General features: G+C 36.1%; 2 protein-coding genes across 2 annotated transcripts; one reads left to right on the forward strand and one right to left on the reverse strand.

The window, feature by feature from the left end:
• Positions 1 to 6,574: 6,574 nt before the first annotated feature.
• On the reverse strand, positions 6,575 to 11,576 carry LOC133828842 (ABC transporter A family member 2-like). The gene is made up of 16 exons (XM_062258928.1): positions 11,025 to 11,576; positions 10,674 to 10,905; positions 10,384 to 10,580; positions 10,099 to 10,284; positions 9,929 to 10,024; positions 9,639 to 9,839; positions 9,377 to 9,536; positions 9,036 to 9,262; positions 8,713 to 8,830; positions 8,505 to 8,581; positions 8,169 to 8,258; positions 7,916 to 8,059; positions 7,529 to 7,828; positions 7,367 to 7,447; positions 7,037 to 7,216; positions 6,575 to 6,923 (listed from the first exon to the last, which is right to left on the reverse strand). Exons 1-16 carry the CDS (start codon positions 11,391 to 11,393, stop codon positions 6,666 to 6,668), a joined length of 2,916 nt encoding a protein of 971 aa, XP_062114912.1. The 5' UTR covers positions 11,394 to 11,576; the 3' UTR covers positions 6,575 to 6,665.
• An 8,959-nt stretch (positions 11,577 to 20,535) lies between these two features.
• LOC133831930 (uncharacterized) lies at positions 20,536 to 21,897 on the forward strand. Its single transcript, XM_062262332.1, has one exon. The coding sequence runs from the start codon at positions 20,536 to 20,538 to the stop codon at positions 21,895 to 21,897; it is 1,362 nt and encodes a 453-aa protein (XP_062118316.1).
• Positions 21,898 to 25,625: the final 3,728 nt, after the last annotated feature.

The raw sequence follows: 25,625 nt of genomic DNA on the forward strand, positions 1-25,625 counted from the left end.
TTCTATAAAATGATTCAAAATACTTACACTTACAACAACAAAGACAATAAGCTTCTTGTAGACTTTTATAGTCTTAAAAGTAAAGCTAAAATTATTATTATTATTATTTAAATACAATTATTTAGTTAATTATATTAGTATAATAAAAGTTTAAAATTTTAATAATTTGGTTATATGGTTAAAAACAAACCGCACCAAACTGTTTATTTATGGTTTGATTTGGTTGGTTTTTTAATTGTAATGGTTTTGTTTGGTTTTTCATTTTGAAAAAACTGCATGAGCGGTTTGGTTTTAAAATTCTTTTAAACCGCACCAAACCAAATTGTGTACACCTCTATTGTGAAGATTGTGACTTCATTCCTCAACTAATCAAAATATTACGTAAATGATAGCTCGCAGTAGTTTGCAGTTTCAATTGCAACTACTTAGACTCTAGTTACATCTATGTGGACACCAGTTGTTCATAACAGAATAACAAGTTGTTGTTAGTTGCTGTTAGTTTCTGTTAGGCTCTTTGGTTCTTGTATCTCGTCCCTATATATAGTTTTAGGCCTGATTAACATAGAATTATTCAATTTCTAAGAGTTTTAGCTGAGAGTAAGAAATATATTGTAATATTCAAGTGTGAGAGTGTTTCAAGAGAAGTTAGATGTGTGTTGTTGTAATCTTGAGAGCTTGGAGAGTGTAATCTTTTATGATATAGTGGATTTGACTTAGACATTGTTGCCTAGCCTTGGATGTAGGATCAACTACACTGGTTGTAGCCGAACCAAGTATTCCTTGGTGTTCTTTCCTTTGTGTTTTACTTTTGATTACTTTGTGTTTTATTAATTGTTTCTATTACTTGTTTTTCTTTGTTACTATTTTTTGTGCATTGTATTGGTTGTGTTGCACAGGTCCTAATCCCCAACAACTGGAACTAGAGCTAGGTTAGAGTGGCTGCATTCTTCACCATCTTCGACTGTGATTTCTCCATGAAAGATCAAGAACTTCGAAGTACTTCTGCAATTGAGAATCTGTTCACTGGCCAGGAGCAATTCTCTTCAATATGTCAAATTCCAAGTTTGAGGTGGAGAAATTCGATGGTAAGAATGATTTCATTATATGGCGTGCAAAGATGATGACTCATATGGGTAATCTTGGATGTGAAGAAGCCTTTCAAGAAGAAAGTAAGATGGCTAAGCTGGAAAACAAGGCAGAGGTACTGAAAAAGGCAAAGAACATGATCATTATGAGTTCGAATGGTGAAGTTCTGAGGAAAATAATCAAAGAAGAAGCAACTCATGATATGTGGAAGAAGTTAGAATAGTTGTACATGACCAAGACTTTACCAAATTGAGTCTATCTCAAACAAAGATTCTATGGAGGATGGAGGAATCCAAGTCTAATGATGATAATATAGACGACTTCACCAAGTTAGTTTCGGATTTGGAATCAATTGATGTAAAGATTGAAGAAGAGGATTAAGCAATCTTTCTAATGAACTCACTTTTGAAGGCCTATGATAACCTAAGGGACACTTTGAAGTATGGCAAAGATACATTGTCTCTGCAAGAAGTGATTGGTGTTTCATACTCAAAGGAACTAGAACCGAAAGCTAACATTAAGGTTTCAAGATCTCAAGCTGAAGGTCTAAATGTGAGAGGAAGACCTGAAAGAAAAGATGACAACAACCACAGAAATAGAAAGAGAAAAGGGTGATCGAGATCCAAGTCAAAACCAAGGAGAACTTGCTGGATTTGTAACCAAGAGGGTCACTTCAGAAGAAACTGTCCACAGAGAAGGAATAAAGGACAAAAGAAAGACAACATAGATGAAGCTCAATTCACAGATGGACCTATGGATGTTGATGTTCTCACTATGTCAACCAGTGATCCTAAGGATGAATGGGTTATAGATTCTAGGTGTACATTTCACATGTCACCAAGAGAAGCTTGGTTCTTTGATCTAAAAGAAGAAAGTACAAGGCAAGTGTTGATGGAAAATAACAGCACATGCAGAATTCAAAGAATTGGTTCTATCAAGATCAAATTGAGAGATGACACCATAAAGGTATTTTTTAATGTTCGATTTATACCTGAACTAAAAAGAAATTTATTGTCACTTGGTGTTTTAGATTCCAAAGGCTACAGCTACAAAGTTGAAGGTGGAGTCTTGAGAATATCAATGGTGTTTATGAGAGGTGAGCTAAGACAAGGACTTTACATACTGCAAGGAGAGACCATAACTGGATCTTCTGGAGTCTCCAATTGGGTCAACTGGAGTTTCAACTACAAAACCTAATACCACATAATTATGGCACAAACAACTTGGACACATGAGTCACAAGGGAATGGTAGAACTTGGTAAGCAAGGTTTCTTGAACTCTAAAGATATTTAAGACTTGCAATTTTGTGAAACTTGTGTTGTAGGAAAAGCTCACTGGTAGAAATTTGCAAGCTCAACTCACACAACCAAAGGAATATTGGAATATATTCATTCAGATTTATGGGGTTCATCTCAAGTTTCATTATCTCTAGGTAAAGCTCAATATTATCTTTCTATAATTAATGACTATTCTTGGAAAGTGTGAATCTATTTTCTTAGAACTAAGGATGAGGCTTTTGAAAGGTTTAGAGAGTGGAAAATTATGGTAGAAAATTAAACCATGAAGAAAGTTAAGAAACTTATAACTTACAATGCTTTGAAATTCTATAATGTTGAGTTTTATTCTTATTGCACTGAAAATGGCATTGTTAGGCACCATACGGTTAGGAACACCCCTCAGCAAAATGGTCTTCCTGAGAGAATGAACAAAACAATCATGAATAAGGTTAGATGCATGCTAGCTAATTCAGGTTTGCCAAAAATATTTTGGGCAGAGGTAGCTGCTACTGCTTGCTACCTCATTAATAGGTCACCTTCATCTGCATTAGATTGTAAGGTTCCTGAACATGTTTCGTTTGGTCATGAACCAAGTTACAATCGCCTGAAACTTTTGGTTATATAGATTATGTTCATATTATTCTAGGGAAGTTGAATCCTAGGTCTATGCAAGGTGTGTTTCTTGGTTATCCAAGTGGTATCAAGGGTTATAAAACTTTGGTTAATAAATGAGAAAAATGCATTATCAGTCGTGATGTTACATTCAATGAGCACTGCTTTAATAAAACTAACATGAAATTTAGTGATCAAGCTAACTCTAAACAAGCTGAGCAAAAAGATACTATGCAGATTGAATTAAGAGATACATCACTGAATGAGAATCAAAGTGGAGCTCGGGAGAATGAACTTGGAGATGCATCAAGAAGTGATGCAGATGGCATTGAAGCAGATGACAGAGATACTCAAGCTTCAGATTATCTCTTGACTAGAGATATAACAAGGAGATATATCAGACCTCCTGAAAGATTTACCGATGTTAATATTACTACTTTTGCCCTTAGTGTAACCTAATAACAAATGAGCAATAGGGTGAAAATGGGTTTACAAGAGAAAACTAGGGATTGAAGGAGCTGAGCTACCTCAATTCAAGGCAAGATTGGTGGCAAAAGGTTTTTCTCAAGTTGAAGGGATTGATTATCATGAAATGTTTTCTCCACTTGTCAAACACACTTCTATAAGAATTATATTGGCTATCACTGCAATTCATAATTTAGAACTGGATCAACCTGATGTTAAGACAACATTTCTTCATGGTAATCTTGATGAAGAAATACGCTTGCAACATCCTGAAGGATTCATACAACCAGGGATGGAAGAGAAGGTGTGCTTGCTGAAGAAAACTCTATATGGTTTGAAACAGTCACCAAGACAGTGGTACTTCAGATTTGATGATTTTATGATGAGACAAAAATTTAAAATATCAAAGTTTGATAGTCATGTTTACTTCAAAGTTCTTGAAGACAGAAGCTAAATCTACTTGTTAATCTATGTTGATGGCATGCTTATAGCATGTAAGCATATATTTGAAATGGAAAGACTCAAGGAGATGCTAAGTCAAGAATTTGATATGAAACAATTGGGGGCAACTAGGGGTGCACGGCGGGCGAATTGGGCGGGTTTTGGGCGGTTCGTGCGGTTCTTTTATTTGGCGGTTTTAGAAAAATGCAACCCATAACCGACCAACAAGTGTGCGGTTTGTGCTGTTTTTTTATGGACGGATTTATGCGATTTTGTGGGCGAGTTGGGATGATTTATAGTTCAAAATTATCAACTAATGATATTTTAAAAAACAAAAACTTATAGATTATATAAAGTTCAAACTTATACCATCTTTACTCATCAATATCATCATGAATAATGATAAAATATTATCGTTTATCAAACTAGAATTCAAAACTCCACAAAAAAATTATAATAATTATCTAAATTATACAAATTATAAATAGTATTAAACTCATCAATTCATACATTAATAATTTCAACAATTTGAGTTTTATTTTCATTAATATTTAACCATCAATACAAGCAACACTATTTCTTTTTTCATCTATTTTTCTTAAACAAGTTTTATATACAATTCCTAAGTTAGCATCATTAATCTCATAGTAACAAAGCTTTCATTACAAAAAAGCTAAATCTTTGGACTACAATATATATATAAATTATAAAAAATACAATAATTCACATCACAAAATCTAATATCTCCATCAACCAAATTGAAAGGGTCACAAACTTTATAAATTTAAATGAACCCTTTATGAGTTGTATTTTTAGGTTTAGATTATTACTGAAAAATATATATACAAAAAAATAAAAAAATAGTGCGTGCGGGTTGGATCCTCCTTATGTTATTGCAACCCGTACCCAACCCATATTGTGGGGGATTAGGTTCAACCCAACCCAATTTTGGCGGGTTTTTTAATGAGAGGATTCAAAGCTGGCAGATTTTGATGGGTTGGGCAGGTGGGGCGGATTAGCAGTTTTTTTGTGCACCCCTAAGGGCAACTGTCAAGATTTTGGGAATGGAGACATATAGAGACAGAAATTAGGGCATATTGAGATTGTCTCAAGAAGGATATGTCAAGAAGGTAGTGGAAATATTTGATCAAAAGGAAGCCAGATCTGTCAACACTCCCATTGGAGACCAATTCAAGCCCAAGTCTCTTACAGAAGAAGAAACATCTTTTGAAGAAGAAAAGATGAAGGGAGTTCCTTATGTTAATGCTGTTGGTAGCATTATGTATGCTATGGTATCAGCAAGACCGGATTTAGCTTATGGAATTGATTTGGCTAGTAGGTTTATGATCAAACCAAGCTTGGAACATGGCAAGTTGTGAAATGGTTACTGAGGTACATGAAGGGCACTACAAACCTACAGATTTTGTACACAAAGTTAGTCCAAAAACAATGTGAAGATATGGGGTATTGTGACTCAGATTTTTCTGGTGATCGTGATAAAATAATATCTATATCTGGGTATGTTTACTGTTGGAGGGAATGTTGTAAGCTGGAAATCTAATTTACAACATGTTGTGGCTCTCTCCTCGATTGAAGTAGAATACATAGCTCTCACAGAAGCAGCTAAAAAAGCTATTTGGTTAAAAGGGATGATGAGTGAGCTGGGATTTAGACAATATCATGTGATCATACACTGTGATTCACAAAGAGCAACACATTTGTCTAAGAATATTGTGTTTCATGAAAGGATAAAACACAGATGTTAAGCTCTATTTTCTCAAGAATATTGTCTCGAAACAACTTGTCAAGAATGTGAAGATATCCACTGAGATCAACCCAACTGATATGATGACTAAGGTCATACCCGCGAGCAAGTTCAATACAGCCTTGAACTTGCTTGGCATCGAAATGAGAATCCCTTAGAGCTAAAGCTATGGGAGCATGTCTAATCCACTCATTGTTGTTCCGAAATCTAAAGTCAAGGTGGAGAATTGTGAAGATTGTGACTTCTTTCCTCAACCAATCAAAAGATTACTCAAATGAGAGCTCATAGTAGTTTGTGGTTTCAGTTGCAACTACTTAGACTCTAGTTACATCTATGTGGACACCAGTTGTTCATAACAGAATATCGAATTGTTGTTAGTTGCTGTTAGTTTCTGTTAGGCTCTTTGGTTCTTGTATCTCGTCCCTATATATAGTTTTAGGCCTGATTAACTTAGAATTATTCAATTTCTGAGAGTAAGAAATATATTGTAATACTAAGTGTGAGAGTGTTTCAAGAGAAGTTAGATGCGTGTTGCTGTAATCTTTTCTAATATAGTGGATTTGACTTAGGCATTGCTGCCTAGCCTTGAATGTAGGATCAACTACACTTGTTGTATCCAAACCAAGTATTCGTTGGTGTTCTTTCTTTTGTGTTTTACTTTCGATTACTTTGTGTTTGGTTAATTGTTTTTATTACTTGTTCTTCTTAGTTGTTGTTCTTTGTGCATTGTATTGGCAGTCCTAATCCCCAACATATGTTTTATGTTTATAAAAATACAAAAAGTAGATTGTATTTGTTATCTAATGATTTTTATAAGTAACACCTCTTCAATAACAAGATGATTAATGATATGTGCCCACAAAATATGCACCAAAACGACATGTGGATTCTAGTGAAGGAACAAACAAACGACAGTTAAGTTTTGAATATAAGTAAACTTTACATGGCATCTTCAATTGTTAAACGACAACAAAAGTGAAGGAGTTACTAATTATATAAATAAATTTGAAGGTTAATCCTATTGTTGAAAATTCTTATTGAAGATCATATTGTGATCAAGCACTACTCCTCGGCCTGGCATTTTCCTTGAAGAACATTTTGCTATAATTGGTATTAATGATTCAATATTATGTGGTATTGGAGTTTCATCAGAGTGGCCAGATATGCAGAGCTCACCAAAATCATCTTGTTCCCAGAAAACTTCAACCATAATTCCTTTAGAATTCTCTTCACTTTCAGTTCCTGGAATCCCAACAAATCTAGCTCCCACCGGTATCTTTGTGTTACATCATTGAAATGAAGAAGCAAAGGGTACAAAGACATCATTAGTATTGACTTCAAATTCTATTCAAACAATGTAAAAACTAGTAATCAAAAGTTGGTTTCTACCTCAACTGAAGTTCCAGATGTTGTTAGATTAAGAGTAACAAATCTTCCTTCTGTCATTGCGTTTTCGAGTTCTGCCTGCCTTGTGATGTTCATGAAAACTTCTTCAAGAGGTGTGAGGCCAATTTGAATGTCTGTTATGCCAAATTTGCTTTCTCTGTCTTGGAGTTCAGTCAGAAAGTCCTGTTCAATATTGGAACATTGTAAGTACTTACTATGTGTTGGTACTTGAGTTAATGAAGATGAACAAATTATAGTTGAGAAACGATTGGATTGTGTATTTTTCAATTGAATATTAAAAGAGAAACTAGTAACTAAGGTCAAGAAGCTTACTGGCAAAATCGTCTCTTTGTCGTGAGGAATAGAAAATGTCAAAAGGGATTTCTTCTCTTCTTTCGGGCAAACATCCAAATGCTGTCAAAGTACACTCCCCAAGTTAGTAACCAACATTTTCATTTGTACGAAGAAAAAACTTGAACTAATCATTTCAATTACATGTTTAAAGAACTGCTTCACAGCCTCAAGATCATGAGTAGAAAGAGCAACATCTTTTCTAGGAGTTTGTATCTGTCTGTTGAAGTTGATATTAACAATAAAACCAGTTCCAAATCGTGACTTCAATCTGACTGAGGTTCCAATGCAACGAAGCCTGCCATTTGCCATTATTCCAATCCGGTCACTTAAGATTTCAGCTTCTTCCATTGAATGTGTTGTTAAGACTATTGCACGCCCTTTCTTTGCATTCTTTATAATATCCCACACATGCCTTCTTGCTATTGGATCCATACCAGTTGTCTGTAGTTGATCATAGTGTGAATTTCATGACAGATTAAGTTAAATGAGCATTAAAAGGCTAAAAAAGAAATGGTCTAACTTGCATACAGGTTCATCTAAGATGACCAATTTTGGATCACCAATAAGGGCTACTGCAACACTTAGACGACGTTTCATTCCTCCGCTATAACTGCCAACTCTCACTGTTGCTTCCTTAGTGAGTCTCACCTCAGCTAAAGACCTTTCAACGACCTGAATTCATAAGAAGCATTTATCTCAAGTCCGAAATCTATGCACTCATTTTTCTCATATATGTGGTGACAACATGTTCAACTTGAACATGAACTATACATTTACTTACTGAATCGATTGAAGATGGAGGTAGGCCCTTTATTTTTGCGAAGAGATGAAGGTGATCTAGACCAGATAATGCATCCCATTGGATATCAAACTATTATAACAAATGCAAATAAGGTTATTTTCACTTCCAACCTTTCGGTAAGCTGCATGCACTAAATGTCAATATTTATTCATTCATGGATGGTTACATAAGTTTTAGCAGTTAGACTTTTTTCAATAGTTGTGATTAGTTTGGTAGTTAGCCTAAAAATACCAACTCATTATCTAAAATTAATGATAGATATAATTTGTCACATTTTTGAAAGGTAACCACAATGAGGAAAAGAGAAGATATCACCTGAGGGCACACCCCCATCAGTTTTTGGATTTTTGACATGCCAATAGAGCTTCGTATGGAATGGCCATATACCAACGCTATTAAATAAGGAAGTTTCACAGTTGAAATCAGAAATTAAGGCAGAATGAGGTAATAAGACTGGAGACAAGTTTTGAGTAGAGCATGCATCTAGTAAAAGAGGAGATGATAACATGATCAGAAATAGTACCATCTCCACTAGTCACAGGTGTGATTCCAGTCAAACAATTGAATGTTGTGGTCTTCCCTGCTCTATTCATTCCAAGTAGACAAAATATCTGATCTTTTGCAAAGTTTAGCCATATACCCTGAAGTTTATATCAACAGAGCAGTGCTTGTTACATCATTTTACTAAAGAACTCTCAAAACACAAGCTATTGTCCGAGTTTTCTGCATTATATATCTTCTTTTTTATAAAAATAGTTCCTATGACTATTTGAGACTAATATAGAGTAACAATCAACCCATAAAATCAATAAAAGCAATGAAAGCAACTGATGTGTGGTTCCGTACTTTGAGAGCATGGTATGGTGAAGTTTTCTTGCATTTGAAGCAACCGGCTTTCGTAGTCCCATGATAAGTCTTTACAAGACCCCGTATCTGAACCACAATATTTGGATTATCTACACCCTTAATAATTTGTTCCTTTATAATGTTTTCCTCTTCAAGGACACCTTCATTATCTGGATGAATATGATTATCTTGTGGGATTGAATCTAGGCAACTACAAATGTCACTCTCTATGAAGAGAAGAAGAAAAGGAAGTGTGATTTTAGGTAGCAAACCATAAGCAAAAATAATTTATAATGACAAATAAATATAAGTTAAGAAAATTGAATCCGAACTTGCTTGACCTTCCACTTTGCTTGCACCTGTTCCTATCCAGTATGCAGGTTTTAGAAAGTAAAACACTGATTTTCTCATACCAGAGTCGTTTGGGAAAATGTTATCGAAATAGACTGCCAATGCACACCAAAGAAAGAAAGTAACTAGCAGCCAGTTATATATATCATTCTGAATAAGAGTTCAAGTAAGTTCTATTAGTAAATCATGAGGCAAAAAATAATTTTATGAAGAACTTATGAAGTAATTCGTTGGCTTAACATGTTCACATACAATTGTTATCACACAGTACTCATCATTGGGAGTGCACATTGCTCGACCACTCCAGCTGATGCCGACATCTTCAGGAGAAGAAGTTGCATCACTGAGTAGCCACAAGGCTTTAGCAAGAAGATTGGGTGGAAAGAATGACCAAATGATTTGACATAGTTGAGAGAATTTAGACATGTATGGAAATCCAAATACTCCAACAAACTGCAATGAAACCAAAATAAAAAAGGAACACAGTGAATAATGTGCTAATAAGTTCCTTTTTCTTGTAAAGTAGAATTGGGAAAACTTGCCTGAATGGAAGAGCCAGCGATGTAAATTGAGAAACCGGTAACTGTACATGATGTTGACTTGCTTAGGAAGGTTGATAACATGAAGGCAAAGCCAAGCTTCAAGCAGAGAATAGAAAAAATGAATTAGGTGTTGAAATCTGAAACAATAAAGATGAAAAGAGAAGTCTTACCATATTGAGTTGAAACAAGAAGAAGAGAAAAAATAAAACAATGGAGCTGTTGTTCAAGAAGAAGTCAAGCTGAAAAAGCATGCCAAAGAGCACTATGAGGAGTGAAGAGATAAATGTGAGAATTCCCTCCCAAACTAGCCATGAAAACCAATATGCAGAGTCATAGAGGCCCATCAAAGTCATTGCCTACAAAATTTGGAAAGAAAAAAAAAGAAACAGCTGCTTGAGCTTCTTTAAATGAATCTCATCATTATAAGCTTAAAACCTTTATGGAAAATTTGATACCTGCCGAAGTTTTAGTTCTTTCTCTGTCACCAAAGAAGTCATTTGAAATACAAAACCGAACATAACCACTGCAAGGAAAAATGGAGGTCCTACTGTGCTCATTGAAAACGGAGATCCTGCTGTATTCATTCCTAAGAGGATATTCCGAGGAGGATGTGGAAATTCCTTGAACCCAAAAGCCCAGCTATAGTTTTGAACTGAACATTGTAGAGAAATACTTAAAATTGATAGAGCATGTGTGAGGTAATCATACTAAAAACAGAATCTTTCTAGTACACAGAAAGTATTACCTCCAATGAGAGACCTTGAAATCTCACGCTCTGCTGCAATATGAAGTGGGATTAGAAATTTGAAAGTGGGATCTTCAAACTTTCCTCTCTTTGGTAAAAGAGTTGAATTAGTCTGAATTCCATAGCTAATCACAGAAGAGTTTCTCTCCATGAAATGCAAAGCTCCATAACAGTACATTGGATTTCTATAAAGCCATTCATCTACTTCAACTGCTGTTCTGAATGACTTTACCTACACAATTAAACATAAAAGTATTGGAATAGTACTAAAACAAAAAAATCGATGTTGTTCCATCTATTATGGTCAACTTTTAAGAATATTTGATAAACTAAAATTTTTCCATCAAATACCTTTATGGAAGGAATTGGCCTTCCTGGATTGTTAGCCATGATTGCAGACATAATGCGGCGAATTCTGGCACTTCCATTTCCGCTCCAGACAAAGTCATAGCAGGGTAGCTTGACATAGAAGTTATCTTCACAGGGCGGTATTGGAGGAGAATTTAGAGGCCTGGGGTCAGCCAAGTGTTTGAAGAAGGTGGAATGAGACATGCGAATATTGATAGAAATTTGGATACAAAACATGAGGAAGATGAAGAAGAAGGAAGCAAATAGCTGAATAAAGGTAGCTCTCTTGTTTCGCCATGAAAGCAAAACGTTCTTTTTGAAAAGAGCTTTGAATTGTTGGAGCAACAATGGAAAACCACACTGCAATTTCATGGCTTCAGAACGGAAAGAAAATAGTCTTTTCTTGAGATGCAGGTGTCAAAATTTGGAATTTTAAAGCGCCAATTACATGGTTTTTCTAAATCAAAGAACAAAGAACTTTAGGCCTAAGATCTTATATTCCATAAGTAGTGATCTGTATAAAATATGTAACGCATGCTTCTACTAAATGTAAGACTTAGCAAATGTTTAAAAGTTAGTTGGTGTCCATGAACAGTTGACCCTTAGCTGTTGTTGGGAAACGCTTGCCTGCATTAAGGATTACGGTTAGCCTTTGTATCATTTATGTACTAAAACGGCTCTATGATTAGGCTTATCTGAGAGGATTCCATTATGAGCTTTCCTTTCCTCCATAATTATATGTTCTTAAAAGAATTATACTATGATGTGCGTACCATTATCATTTTTTTAATTGAATTAGTCAACTTAAATGGAATAATCAAATTTAATTAAAAGGGGGTGAGCAAAGTAATATTATTCCAAGTGTTTTGCTAATACAATAAACTTTCAATGTAGTTGGAATTAATTTCCAAATTTCCTCTCGAAATATAATAATTATATTGCTATGTTCTCCGAAGGCCAAACTTTCAAATGTTGCAAATTTGGCACTTTAATGACAATTCCAGGTTTGAGACGAAGATTAGTATAACATGGCTCTTGATATGATTCTTTAATTGTTTATTTACTCGTGTATTTTGCTTCAACGAATAGCCGAAGTCGCAACCATATTAATTAAATCAGAATAATAAACATCACATCAACAAATGAATTAAAATGCTGGCATATATTCAGCATGTTTTCCATCAAGAATCAAGACAAAACAATCCAAATCTTATATAAAATATAAACATTAATTCTTCTTAAACATGTTGTGTGTAATCATAAAAGAAATGAAGTTCTACGAATTTGTTGGTAACATATCACACTTGGAATCAGTGCTGTTGATAACTTGATCAGGATGAAGCACAATTCCACGAGCTAAAGCTTGATGGCCTAAGAAAGTAGTAGTGGTGCATACAACATTAGGAGGTATGGGAGTTTCATCAGAGTGGTCAGAGATGCATAGGGTGCCAGCCTCATCTTGCTCCCCTCCCACTTTACTTCTACCATTATTCCTCTTGGATTCTCTCTACTTTCACTTCGCTCAAAATGGTTAGGTATATGGTTTGAATCGTAGGACCCACCTTAGTTGTAGGCCGTACATGCCCAAACTTAGGGCCCAATTTTTATTTTATTTTTAAATAACATTATTTACATAGATCTTAGAACAATATTACTTTTGTAAGACTATTATAAAACTACATATATTTGTATTAGAGGTCCCATGATTTTTACTTTTCAACTCTCTCTTGAGTACTTGCATGGTAATTACTATGATTTTTTCATTCCTAAATATTGTAGAATTAGGCGGGGATACTAGTTTTTTTTTTTTTTTAAAAAAAAAAATGATATCATATTTGCCTTGTTAGATTATTGTTGATGGTTAATTTATTTCATCCATATACTCTTTGGTCTTGGATTTTATCAATGTGACATCTCCAAGATTTGAACTCACTTCCCCTTACTTAAGACTTCTTGTGCACATTTCTGTACCAATTGAATAGTAAAATAAAATTTCCAGATGTTTGTAAAGTAAGAGTAACCAATCTACCCTCTGCTGAAGCAGTTTCTAACTCTGCTTGTTTTGCAACATTCAAGAAAACTTCTTCAAGAATTGTTAGGCCAAGTTGAATGTCAGCTATACCAAATTCGTTTCTTCTCTCTTGCAGCTCAGAAAAAAAATTACGTTCCAACATTGCAATTCCAAAGAAAAAACAGAAATTAAGCCAGAGGAGTAAATAAACAAGAGGCATAAAAAGAATGAGAGACCAAAGTAGCAGAATATACAGGCTTACTGGCAAAAGAAACTCTCTATGGTGAGGAATAACAAATGTTAAAAAGTACTTGTTCACCTCCTTTGGTACAACATGTAAATTCTGTCAAAAACATTGCTTGAGTTTTAGACAACTTAGACCATATTCATTTTAGACTAATTGTACTTAATAATTGAACGTACATGTTTGAAGAAGTGTAAAACAACCTCATGATTAGTATCAACTCCATCAACCAGAGATTGGTTGTTGCTTGTGCCACAAGTAAAGCTCACATTAGCAATAAAATCAGCTCCAAACTGCAGCTTCAATCAGATTGAGTTTCCAATACATCGCAGCCTACCCTTTGCCATTATTCCAATCTGATTGCTTAAAATGTCAGCTTCTTCCATTGAGTGTGTTGTTAGCATGATTGCTCTCCCTTTCTTAGCAGCCTCTATTATGTCCCATACATGTCTTCTTGTTAGTGGATCTATTCCACTTGTTTGCACATTGAAGTGCATGAAAAATCACTTAAACATAACAAAGATTAGGTAACTTAGTGATTTTCTATTCAAGCAAACATGAAGAAATGAAAAGCAACATAGAAGTTTAGAGACCAAGAAAATGGTCCGTAGAAGAAAAAACTAAAAATTCAAGTTAGTCAATACTACATTTCTATGCATAAAGCTAATATCCATAGCTTATAACTTAATTATAACTAATTCTTCTTTATCTTATCATGGTATCAGAGCATGGATTTATAGAGTTGAATTTCTTAAGTGTAACCATAACTTTCACGGTCTGGGTTCGGGACTCGGCCCCGAATTTTTTTTCTGGCAGCTTGGGTCTTCTTCATATTGCAGCGATTTGGGTCGGAGCACCACTGCAACAATGTGGTATGTGATTTTTGTGTTCTTCTGCAATTTTAGGGTTTCGTGAGATTGTGAAATTTGAGAATCTTTTACTGAGTTAATTGTTGGAAGTTTGTTTTGTGTCTATAATGGCTAGTAATAGAGATGATTCCCTTCATTCAATTAGCGTGAGGTTAGATGGAAAGAGTTACTCTTATTGGAACTATGTGATGAAAAAAAAATTGAAAGGGAAAAAGATGTGGGATTATGTTTATGGAACTGTGATTAAACCTACAAATGACAAAGCAGATTATGCAACTTTACTAAAAAATTGGGAAGTGGATAATTAAAAAATTATCACTTGGATAAACAACTATGTGGAACACTCAATAGGTAACCAATTAGCTAAGTATGAAACAACAAAAGAAGTTTGGGATCATCTTGCAAGAGTGTATACACAGTCTAACTTTGAAAACAATATCAGTTAGAATCAGATATTAGAGCTATTGAACCGAAAGATATGAGTATTCAAGAGTTCTATTAAGTTATGACAGATCTTTGGGATCAATTAGCTCTTATCAATTTTGAAGAGCTACGAGCTTTTGCACCTTATATTGCTCGTAGGGAGGAGCAACGACTGGTTCAGTTTTTAATGGCACTTCGTGATGGCTTTGAGGGGCTGCGTGGCTCTATTTTGCATCGTACTCCACTTCCTTCTGTTGATTCAGTAGTCAGTGAGTTGTTGGCTGATGAAATTGGTCTCAAGTCTCAAGCAGGAAAGGCATCCTCCCAATACCTAGTCCTTCTGTTTTGGCAATTCCTCTTAGACCTTTTACTTGCCATGAGAATAAACCTCACACAAAGGGTGGGGTTGATGAATGTCATTTTTGTAAACAAAAGGGTCACTGGAAGGCTCAGTGTCCTAAATTAGTGAATCGTGCACCATAGCAGTAGAGAAATTAGTTCAGACCATCTCATCATGCTAACCAACCACAATTCGATAATCATCCGCCTCATTATAGTAGCCAACCACATTTTGGCAACCACTCACAATCTCTACCATACCGTCCTCTGCAATTTAATGTCGCTGCTACTGTACCTCCATCTGACTCATATGATTTTGGGGCCTCATCTTCCAATCCTGCTCTTGCTGCCCTCTTAGAAAAATTTCAGAAGTTTCTTAGCATGCAGCCACATGCCATGTCTGCCACTTCTTCAGTAAGTCAGCCCCCTACTAGCACTTCAGGTATGACCTCCTCTACATGGATTTTAGATTCTAGAGCCTCACACCACATGTCTCCACATTCGAAATCTTTTGTTTCCTTATGTCCTGCATCATTTGTGCCTATCATGACTGGTGATGGTACTCCTATGCCATTGACAGGTGTTGGTTCTGTTGTCAGTCCTCATTTATCACTTCCTAACATTTACCATATTCCTAAACTTTTACTAAACTTTGTATCTGTTGATCAATTGTGTGATTCTGGTTCCTCAGTGTCATTTTCTTCTACTTCTTGTCATGTGCAGGATTCGAAGTTTCCGAACCTGATTGGGATCGGCCGTAAGCGGGGTGATATATATGTTTTGGATGAGCTGAGATTATCAGTATTTGCAGTTCCTAGTATTGATCTGTCTTCTTTTTGTTTGTCTCCTTCATTGTCTAGTTTTTATTTATGGCACTCTCGCCTTGTTCATGTTTCAGCTTCCCGCTTAAGATTCTTAGCTTCCACGAGAACCTTAGGAAGTTTGCAAGTTCATGATATTTCTGATTGTAGTGGTTGTAAATTTGCTCAAATTTCTTCTTTACCTTTCAGTAAAAGTACTTCATTCTCTGTTGCACCTTTTGACTTAGTTCATTCTGATTTGTGGGGACCCTCTCCCATTGCTACAAAAGGAGGGTCTAGATATTATGTCTCTTTTGTTGATGATCACACTCAATTTTGTTGGGTTTTTCTAATGAAATTTCGTTCTGATTTCTATGATATTTATGATAGTTTTCGAGCTTATGTAAAATCTCAACATGTTGTTGTTATTAAATGTTTTAGATGTGATCAAGGTGGTGAATATACTTCAAATAAATTCTGTGAATTTCTTGCTTTAGATGGAATTATGCATCAAACTTCTTGTATAGATACCCCTGAACAAAATGATGTTGCTGAAAGAAAGCATAAACACATTATTGAAACTGCTCGTTCTCTTTTGTTGTCCTATTCTGTGCCTAGTCAGTTTTGGGGGGAGGCAGTTCTCACTGTAGTCAACCTTATTAATAAGATTCCATCTTCAATCACTTTAGGATTGTCTCCTTTTGAAAAACTATATGGACATATCCTTGATTATTCTTCTTTGAGAGTTTGTGGTTCTACTTGCCTTGTTCTTCGTCCTAGTGTAGAGCGTACAAAACTGTCATCACGCTCTACACTTTGTGTGTTCCTTGGTTAAGGTGATGGCCAAAAAGAATATAGTTGTTTTGATCCAACTTCTCAAAAATTATATGTATCTTGCCATGTTGTATTTCTTGAGCATATACTCTTCTTTTCTATTCCTGGCACTACTCACAACTTGACCAAATCAGATCTTATTCACATTGATCCTTTCTATGAGTATACAAGTACCTCTTCTCCTCAAGTTCCTCAAATTGTAGAGCTTGAATCTTCTCTTGCTCCTATAGTCCCTTTTCCACTTCATTACTCTCACATATCTCAAGCTATTGATACTGGTTTTTCGCAAGTTGACATCTCTGAAACACATCCTTCTACAGCTGTTCTAGATCCTTCTAATATTGTGGATCGTCCTCGCTATCCTCAGCACACTTGTAAGTCTACTAAACTACCACATTTTGTTTATTCATCTTATTCTACTCCTTTCACTTCATTTTTAGCGTCTATTCATTGTCTCTATAAGCCTTTACCCTATAAAGAAGAAGTTATTGACCCTCTTTGGCAGCATGCTATTGTTGGTTTTTATTGATTAAATCAGAGATTATGCGCAGCGGAACAACAATCAAATTGTTAGATTAATCCCATAAGATTTCTAGATCTACTTCTTCACATGCATATATATATTGAATCAAGGACATGAACAGAAAAATTACCTCAGGTCCTTCCTAGCTGCTATCTTTTCGTATGGCTAAATCCTTGAGATCCCACACCAAGATCTTCCAAAATGTTCTCAGGCACACAAAGAACGAGTGTGGGCTCGCTATACAAATAATAGACAATAAACTATTTATCAGATGTTCTCAACACATGAGATCTGATAAAGTTTTGGACTTAGGTTTTGTGAAGAACAATGACTTTTGTTTATGTCACTGTTCTCTTTCTCTGAGAGAGATTCCTAGATATTTTTCTATCCCTGAAAAGTTACGTTCTGTGAAAAACTGATATCCTATATTTAATATATCTTATATATTAAAATATTTGTTATTTTAAACAAATTGAAAATAACTGATTAGTTATCAAATTTTTGTTTAAATAATAATATTTTAATCATATTAAAATATCTCATTATTTATTTAATATTTAAATAACTAAAATTATGGAATCAAGAGACTGTGTATACTCTCTTATGCGTGTGGCACAGTGCTTGTGCACTGTGCCACACGTGTACCACATGCCTGTGATGGAATGTGATTTTTTCCAATTTTTATTATTATTTAAATACCAAAAATCCCAAAAATAAATAAATTAAGAATTAATTATATTTTTGTTAAATCAAATAATTAATTAATTACACATAATTATACAATAATTATGTTTGATGCATAGAAAAATATTTTACTTATCAAATAAGTCATTTTGCCTATTTTTGTATTTACCTTTGTCAATGTTTGTCTGAGCCATTTCGATGACCATAGACCTATAACATTAAGCTCCAATAAATTGAAACTAAATAATTAAACTCTTTAATTATAATAGTTAATTTATTAATTCTGATATTTCTCCACTATAAATTGAGAATTGCACTCTTTATGTTATAGATATACTTTTACAGAAATCTTATCTTAAGTCGTCCATTGATATAACCATCTTACAATAGTTCAACCATCTAATTAATTAGTTCATAAATTAGAATGGAAGAGTTACCATTTTACCTTTCTAATTTACTTCTAATTCCTTAAGTACCATTAATTCACTAGTGAATAATTAATCTATAATCTAATTATAGATTTGAGCTCAAAATCATTCAGTTCCAGAATTAACCCTTAAGGGAACTAATATACGATCCGTTAGGAAAGATTAGATTCCTTATTATTGATACATGTTCCCAGCCATTCATAATATTAAATCTCCAAAGCAAAAGTCATTAGCCTCATTCTATGAAGAGACCTTAACAAATGAATCAAAAGACTTAATAAACATGAATAGGAGTTCATGAACACTCATGATTTAGGTTGATCTATAAATGATCATCAGTTATGATATGAATTACAAGTCTGTATTGTTAAATGGTTTTTGGATAAAGACTTTTATTCATATCAGTCCATGTCATATATAATCATATTATATAAAACACCTTTACTGAGATGTCTTACCACATCAATAATTCGAATCTAGATTATTTGTATCATTATGATACTCAGTAAACCGTACTTACAACTCCAATTAAATAATTCCATAACTTTAATTTGTTGTTGTTGACTATTTTTATTCATTCATGTGATCTTAATTCTCTCGTACTAATACAAGATCACATCCTCAATAATGAATATGGAATTTTTCTGATATTTATAAAATTATTCAAACATTAATTTAACAATCTAAATATAACAATAATAATAAACCATTGTGTTTATTTATTCAGAGAAAAACAAATGTCTTTTACATGATTTTAGGACACACTCCTAACATTTTCTTCGTATATCGGGGCCTCTTTACGACAGGACCCGAGCTGGACTTCCTGCCCTGGAAAGCAGTGCGGAGATCGGGGGCTCCGGGTCGCTCCATTTCTTCGTCTGAAAAGAATAAGAAGGGAGTTTAATACATGGATAAATTCATAAATGTACACACAAAAAATGTGTATATATATACAATATGATAAAAATATCCTACCCTCCGGGCTGGGGGAGGAGTCTAGTATCACGACCTTCGGCCTCGGGAGTACTTGGGGAGATAGGGAACCTAAGTCTACAATTTCCTGAATCGGGGGAGGTTCAGGCTTAGGTTCTATCTCGGGGCTGGACTCCTCTACGTACTGTCTGAGTCCAGGGGCAAGGGTACCCTGGAGCAGAGAGGGCCACGACCTAAGATTAGTCCCACACTCTTAAAAATAGACCGACCTAAAGGATAGGGTATTATCTACGAGTGCCCTTAGGATATCCCATGTCATTGCGTAACAATAAGTGGTCCACGCACTGGAGCAGGGTTATATTACAGTTTCGATCGTTAGGGTGGCGATGGACGAGCTAGTTCGGATTAAACTTAACTAACCTAAGGTCAGCGACAACCCTATCTAATTCCCTATAGGGGTACGGGTTACCTTGGCTAGAGGGGTCGGCTGCAGCCCCCGATGAAGCTCACTATAACTCAGGGTCCCGAGCAGCCTCGGGAACCCGCCTCTTCCGCACAAGAGGTACTTCATCTTCTTCTTGCTCCTCGCCTTCAGCGGCCTCGGCATCCCCTTCATGGGTAGGCGGGAGCTCGCAGGCCACCAGGAGGGTAGCCCGTGTTCTTCTTAAGGCCAGAGTCTGGCCTTCAGCGATTAACTTACATGCCAACATCGTGTCATCGGTCACAAGCTGGCAGTAGTCCTTCTCACTAGGAAGAAGCCTAGATAGTGTATCATATTGACCCCCGAGGGTCACTGATTTGTCCATCCTCGCGAATATGGATGCACAAAAATACTACTCAATTAGCATATACACAAGAAGTAGGTCCAGATACAAAGAGAATGATTTCAAGAGCTATGAAAGGAAAGGAGACTTACGAGGACGGTTGAAGTATTGGTATTCGCAGTTGCGGAACTCATTCGACATAAAGAATTGATCTTTATAGTCGTTGGGATGGCTGGGGAGCTCGATGACCGAGGGAAAGTTCGGGAATCGAGTCAAGTAATAGAACCCATCACCTCGCCCTCGTTATTCCGGGCTGGCCTTGAGGAAAAATAAAAATAAAGGATGTCCGCTGGAGTGGGTGTTGTGGAAATATATTTACGCAAGTGTACGTATCGCTAACAAGTAATATAATAATAAGTAGAGTATCGTTCCCACAAGGATTGATATTAATTACCAATAATTAACTCTTGACTCTAATTGATTTAAATGATAATTTCAGAATTATGAATTAAATAATTACTACTAAAATTAAAAAAAAAAGTAATTAATCATTAGAGCAATTTAGAGATAAAAATATGATTAATTCAATGGATGTAAAAGCTAGGGTTTTAACAATTTTGTATTTTTTTTTCTAAGCGTGTGATATCCCTCTCTCTCTTCCCATGGCTCGGAAGAAGAAAGGTCTATCGAAGCCGACGAAGAATTCCGATGAGGTGGTGGACGACCTCCCTTCGATCCAAGTTGAGGTACCTGATATGTTACCTGATGAGGATTTTCAAGATCCGTGTGAAGAACTGGAGATGGATTGTGGTGTTGAGGTGCAGCGGGTTGGAAGTGCGAATCGTTCTCCTCCTTCTCCAATGAATTGGGCTGAGGATGCGGAGGGTTCTGAGTTCCAGCGATCTGCTAAGGAAGTGTGGAGTAAATTTCAGTCGAACCAGGTACCCACGCCCTCTACTCGTCTGAATTATACTGAACCTATGAAATTGGGTGACCAAGTTGTTGCCCGATTAGATATGGAAGAGGTTGAGAATGAAGCTTCATTTTGGAAGAATGCGATTGTTTGCATTGTCCTAGGAGCTAACCCTCCTTTTCGAGTATTTGAAGGATTTGTCAAGAGAATTTGGGGCAATTTGGGTGTTGAGAAGATAGTGAGAATGCATTCCGGATTCACCCTTGTTAATTTCAGGGATGAAGCAACATGGGACCTGATTTTGGAAGCAGGAGTTATACACTTTGATAAAAAGCCAGTGGTTCTTCGTCCTTGGACACCAGATATGGACTCTATGAGAATGGTCAAGTCGGTTCCGGTTTGGATTCGGCTGAATGGCTTGGGGTTGCAATACTGGGGAAAAAATAGTCTCAGTGCTATGGTGAGCACAATTGGGAGACCTGTAATGGTGGATAAAGTGACGCAAAGTAGATCGATGGTGAAATATGCGAGGATATTGGTGGATATGGAGATTACGGATCATCCTCCGAAATCCATTTCTTTTATTAATGAAAGGGAACAAATCACAGAGCAAATGGTGGAATATGAATGGCTCCCTTCTAAGTGTGCTGCCTGCTCGAATTTAGGTCATATTCTGGCAAATTGTAACAAGAATACTGGTTTTAGTTGGAGGAAGAAATCTACTGATGAGAATGGTACCAGTACAGACAAGATCATATCCCAAACAGAGGAGGTTCAACAACATTCGGAGCCTGCTATTCTTGTTCCCAGAGCTTGCACTACTTCTATTATTGGAAAGGATGAGAGGGCTAGTAGTTCTATAGAGAAAAATGCTGCCAAGATTCTTAGTGATGCTCAGGATTTTTCTAAAGCTACTCAGCAAACTGGAAAAGGGAATGCTGAGGTTGCAGGAAGCTGGATTACTCCCAGAAGGAGAGGTGCTCGGCAAGGGGTGTTAAATGCTCACAAGTCAGATGTTGTTCAAGGGAAGACTAACTCGGGCAATGGTTATGCGGTGTTGCAAGATACAGGGGTTGGTCATTTGGTCACTAATTCTATCTCAATTCAGTGATGGAAGTTTGCAATATGATAGGGCGGAATGTGAGGGGTATGAATAAAAAGGATAAACAAAATGCTATTCTTAGTATTTGTAGGGAGAATAAAGTTGGTTTTGGAGCTTTCTTTGAGACTAAGTTGAAACATGAGAAAATTAAAGATGTTTTTGAGAATAATTTTCATAATTGGGATTATTTTTCTAGTCCTATTATTTCTGGTAGGATCTTAGTAGTTTGGCAATCAAAATTTGTGAAGGTTGATATATTGCTTGAAGATCCCCAACTTGTCCATTGTAGGATCAAAATAAGTGGTCAGCAGGAATTTTTCTTTGCTACAGTGGTTTATGGTAGCAATTCCATGGGGGAGAGGATGCTTCTTTGGGATAAATTAGCTAATATTGGTCAATTAAAGTCTCCTTGGATAATTTTTGGAGATTTCAATGCCATGTTTAGCTACCAAGATAGGATTGGTGGGAGAAAAATTCTTGCTAAGGACATTGCTGATGCTCAAGATTGGTTGGCTTTAGGCCAAGTTGAGGAACTTAAGTGTGAGGGTGCTCCTTATTCTTGGTCGAACAATCAGGAGGCAGGAGATCGTATTTTTTCTAAGTTAGATAGAGTGTTTATCAATGATTTGTGGCTGGATATTTTTCCGAAAACTGAAGCTCGCTTCAAATGGGACTGCATTTCTGATCACAGTTTCTGTGTGATTCGTAATCAAGAAGTTAATGCTGTGGGATTTATCCCTTTTCGATTTGGTAATCACTGGATGCAGTTTGGTGGCTACAGAGAAGCTGTTCTTCACTGTTGGAATGTGCCTGTTATTTCTGGTGGTGGTCTCAGCAAGATAATCCAGAAATTATATCGGGTGAAGCATACTTTAAAAAGGTTTAACAGAGAGGAGGTTGGTGATATTGTTTTGAGTTATAAGAAGGCCAAGGAGGAGTATAGTAGAGTTCAGGAGGCTTTGGCCTCTAATCCTTCAGACCTGTCTTTGCTTCATTCGGCTACTCAAGCCCAGATCAATGTTTCTGTTTTGCAGCGCTGTTATGCCAGTTTTCTCAAACAGCAGAGTAAACTTAATTGGATTAAGTTTAGTGATGATAATTCGAAATTTTTTCATGCTTTTATGCGAAAAAGAAGAGTTGATAATAGGATTTCTTCCTTCACAATAGGAGGCAAAACAGAAGAGGATTATTCTAAAGTTGTAGAGCATTTTCTGTCTCACTTCAAATCGTTTATGGGGAAAGGAAATTCGGCTTCAGTGGCGATTGACCATAGCTGTTTCAAGCAGGGAAACAGATTGTCTTTGGATCTCCAAATCAAACTTCTGAGACCTTTTACCAAGAATGATGTGAAGAAGGCTATATTTAGCATTCATTCCTATAAAAGTCCTGGTTTGGATGGTTTTGGCTCGGGCTTTTTTAAGGGGTTATGGTCTGATATTGGTGCTGAAGTTTCTTCCGCTGTGTTGGCTTTCTTTCATGATGGTCACTTGCCGAAGGATTTGAATGAAACTGTAATTTCTCTTATCCCTAAGCTTGCTAATCCGTGTTCAGCTAGTGACTATCGTCCTATTGCTTGTTGTAACACTCTCTATAAATGCATTTCGAAGATGATTTGCTCTAGACTTTCGGAAGTGCTTCCCTATCTTGTTCATAGTAATCAAGGGGCATTTATTAAAAATAGAATTCTAGCTCATAATATTATGATATTCCAAGATCTCCTCAAGGGGTATACTAGAAAGAATATTTCAGCTAGATGTTTAATGAAGATCGATTTGAGTAAGGCTTACGACACAGTTGATTGGCATTTTGTGGAAGAGTTGCTTAAACATCTATGTTTTCCCTCTAGATTTATTGGCTGGATTCTAGTTTGCTTAAAAGGTACCAAGTACAATCTGTTAATGAATGGGGGAATTCAGGGCTCTTTCAAAGGGGAAAAAGGCCTAAGGCAAGGGGACCCCATGTCTCCTCTCTTGTTTGTTCTTATTATGGAGTACCTCACTCGTTTATTGGCTCATTACTCTGACATGAAAGGCTTTGGTTATCATCCTTTGTGTAAACATCTTAGGTTGATTAACCTCTGTTTTGCAGATGATTTGATTATCTTTTGTAAAGGTAATGTTAGTTCAGTGAGTAAGATTCATGAAGCCTTCTCTTCGTTTTGTGATGCTTCTGGTCTTTCTGCGAATAAATCTAAGTCCCATATATATTTTGGAGGGGTGTCGAATTCTACCAAAGCTCAGATTCTTGAGATATTGCATATGGAAGAAGGCTCATTTCCTTTGAAGTACTTGGGAGTTCCTCTTCGGCCCACCAAGTGGAAGGCTTCAGATTGTGGGATTATTTTGGATAAGTTGAACAAGAAGCTTAATAGTTGGGCGAGTAGGAACTTGTCTTTTGCTGGTCGTGCCCAACTCATTCACTCAGTATTGCTTGGAATTAGGAATTTTTGGATGAGTATATTCATTCTTCCGGCCAAGATTACTGCTGCCATCGATAAGAGCTGTCGAGAGTTTCTTTGGGGAACTAATGGGAATAGAAGTAAGCTGCATCTCCCGTCGTGGGAAAAAGTTTGTCTCCCTAAAAAGCTGGGTGGTATTGGCTTCTGTGAGGGTAAGAAATGGAACTTGGCATTGATGGCTAATTTTATATGGGCGATTTCTTCCAAGCAAGACTGCCTGTGGGTCAAATGGATAAGTTCCATTTATTTGAAGGAGTTTAGCATCTGGACAGTGCCTATTAAATCGGATATGAGCTGGTATATCAAGAAAATATTGAGGCTAAGATATTTCATGGATGAGGACAGCTTGATGCTAGCTGTTAAGGGAGGTAAATTTCATAGTAAACTCTTTTATTTCTCTCTTGTTGCTGCGAATTCTGTTGGTTTTACTAAGACAGTTTGGAACAAGCTTATAATGCCTAAGCACCGGTTCATTTACTGGCAAATTTTTAATAGTCAGCTTCTTACTAGAGACCACTTATGCCGTTATATTCACCTTACATCTGTTCTCTGCCCTGTGTGCGAATCTGGTATAGAAACTCATAGTCATTTGTTAATGGAGTGTATATATTCCAGGAGAGTTTATGAGGAAATTGGTAGATGGCTGGGAGTTTTCCAATGGCCTGAATCATATGAGGAGCTCACTAATTGGTGCTTGTTGGCCAATCATAGCTTGGAGAATCAGATTATCAATGCTGTTATAGCAGCTTCCTGGTACTTCATTTGGTGCAACAGAAACAGTTGCATTTTCGAATCCAGTTGTAAAATGGCCCGCAGCCTCAATTTGGAAGTTAAAGAAGTAGTCAAGTATAGAGTCTTGAGTTGGGGTTATTTCTCTCTTCACAAAAAGGATGTCTATTTTCGCCAAATAGTAGAAAGATGGTAGTTAGTTCTTTGTAGTGTTTCTTCTTGCTGGTTTTCTTGAGTTTGCTGCCTGCTGGGTTGTAGCAGCTGCTTTGTTTTGTCTTGTAATTTTACTTGGTTTTTGAATAAAATTTTTTCTTTTGTTCAAAAAAAAAAAAAAAAAAGCTAGGGTTTTAGTTTCATCAACCCTCCACTTATGATTCCTAACCAATTTTCAATATTTCTTAATTTTATTGTGATAGCAGATTACAATGATATATTATAGTCTTGCTAGGATCTATAATTCTCTACAACATATTATTTCCTACATCTCTGTGGTAAATCTACATATTGCAGGCATTAGACACGTAATCCCTAAACTACACAGATTATAGAG

The sequence above is a fragment of the Humulus lupulus genome, chromosome 4, assembly GCF_963169125.1.
Source record: "Humulus lupulus chromosome 4, drHumLupu1.1, whole genome shotgun sequence".
NCBI classification, from domain to species: domain Eukaryota; kingdom Viridiplantae; phylum Streptophyta; class Magnoliopsida; order Rosales; family Cannabaceae; genus Humulus; species Humulus lupulus.

Excerpts from the sequence above, each read along its gene's own strand:
- LOC133828842 (XM_062258928.1), bottom strand. The coding sequence starts at position 11,393 with ATGAAATTGCAGTGTGGTTTTCCATTGTTGCTCCAACAATTCAAAGCT. Across the intron at positions 7,829-7,915 it reads TGGTCATCTTAGATGAACCT|ACAACTGGTATGGATCCAAT; the intron begins GTATGCAAGTTA and ends GATCAACTACAG. Across the intron at positions 6,924-7,036 it reads CATCTGGAACTTCAGTTGAG|ATACCGGTGGGAGCTAGATT; the intron begins GTAGAAACCAAC and ends TGTAACACAAAG.
- LOC133831930 (XM_062262332.1), top strand. The coding sequence starts at position 20,536 with ATGGCTCGGAAGAAGAAAGGTCTATCGAAGCCGACGAAGAATTCCGAT.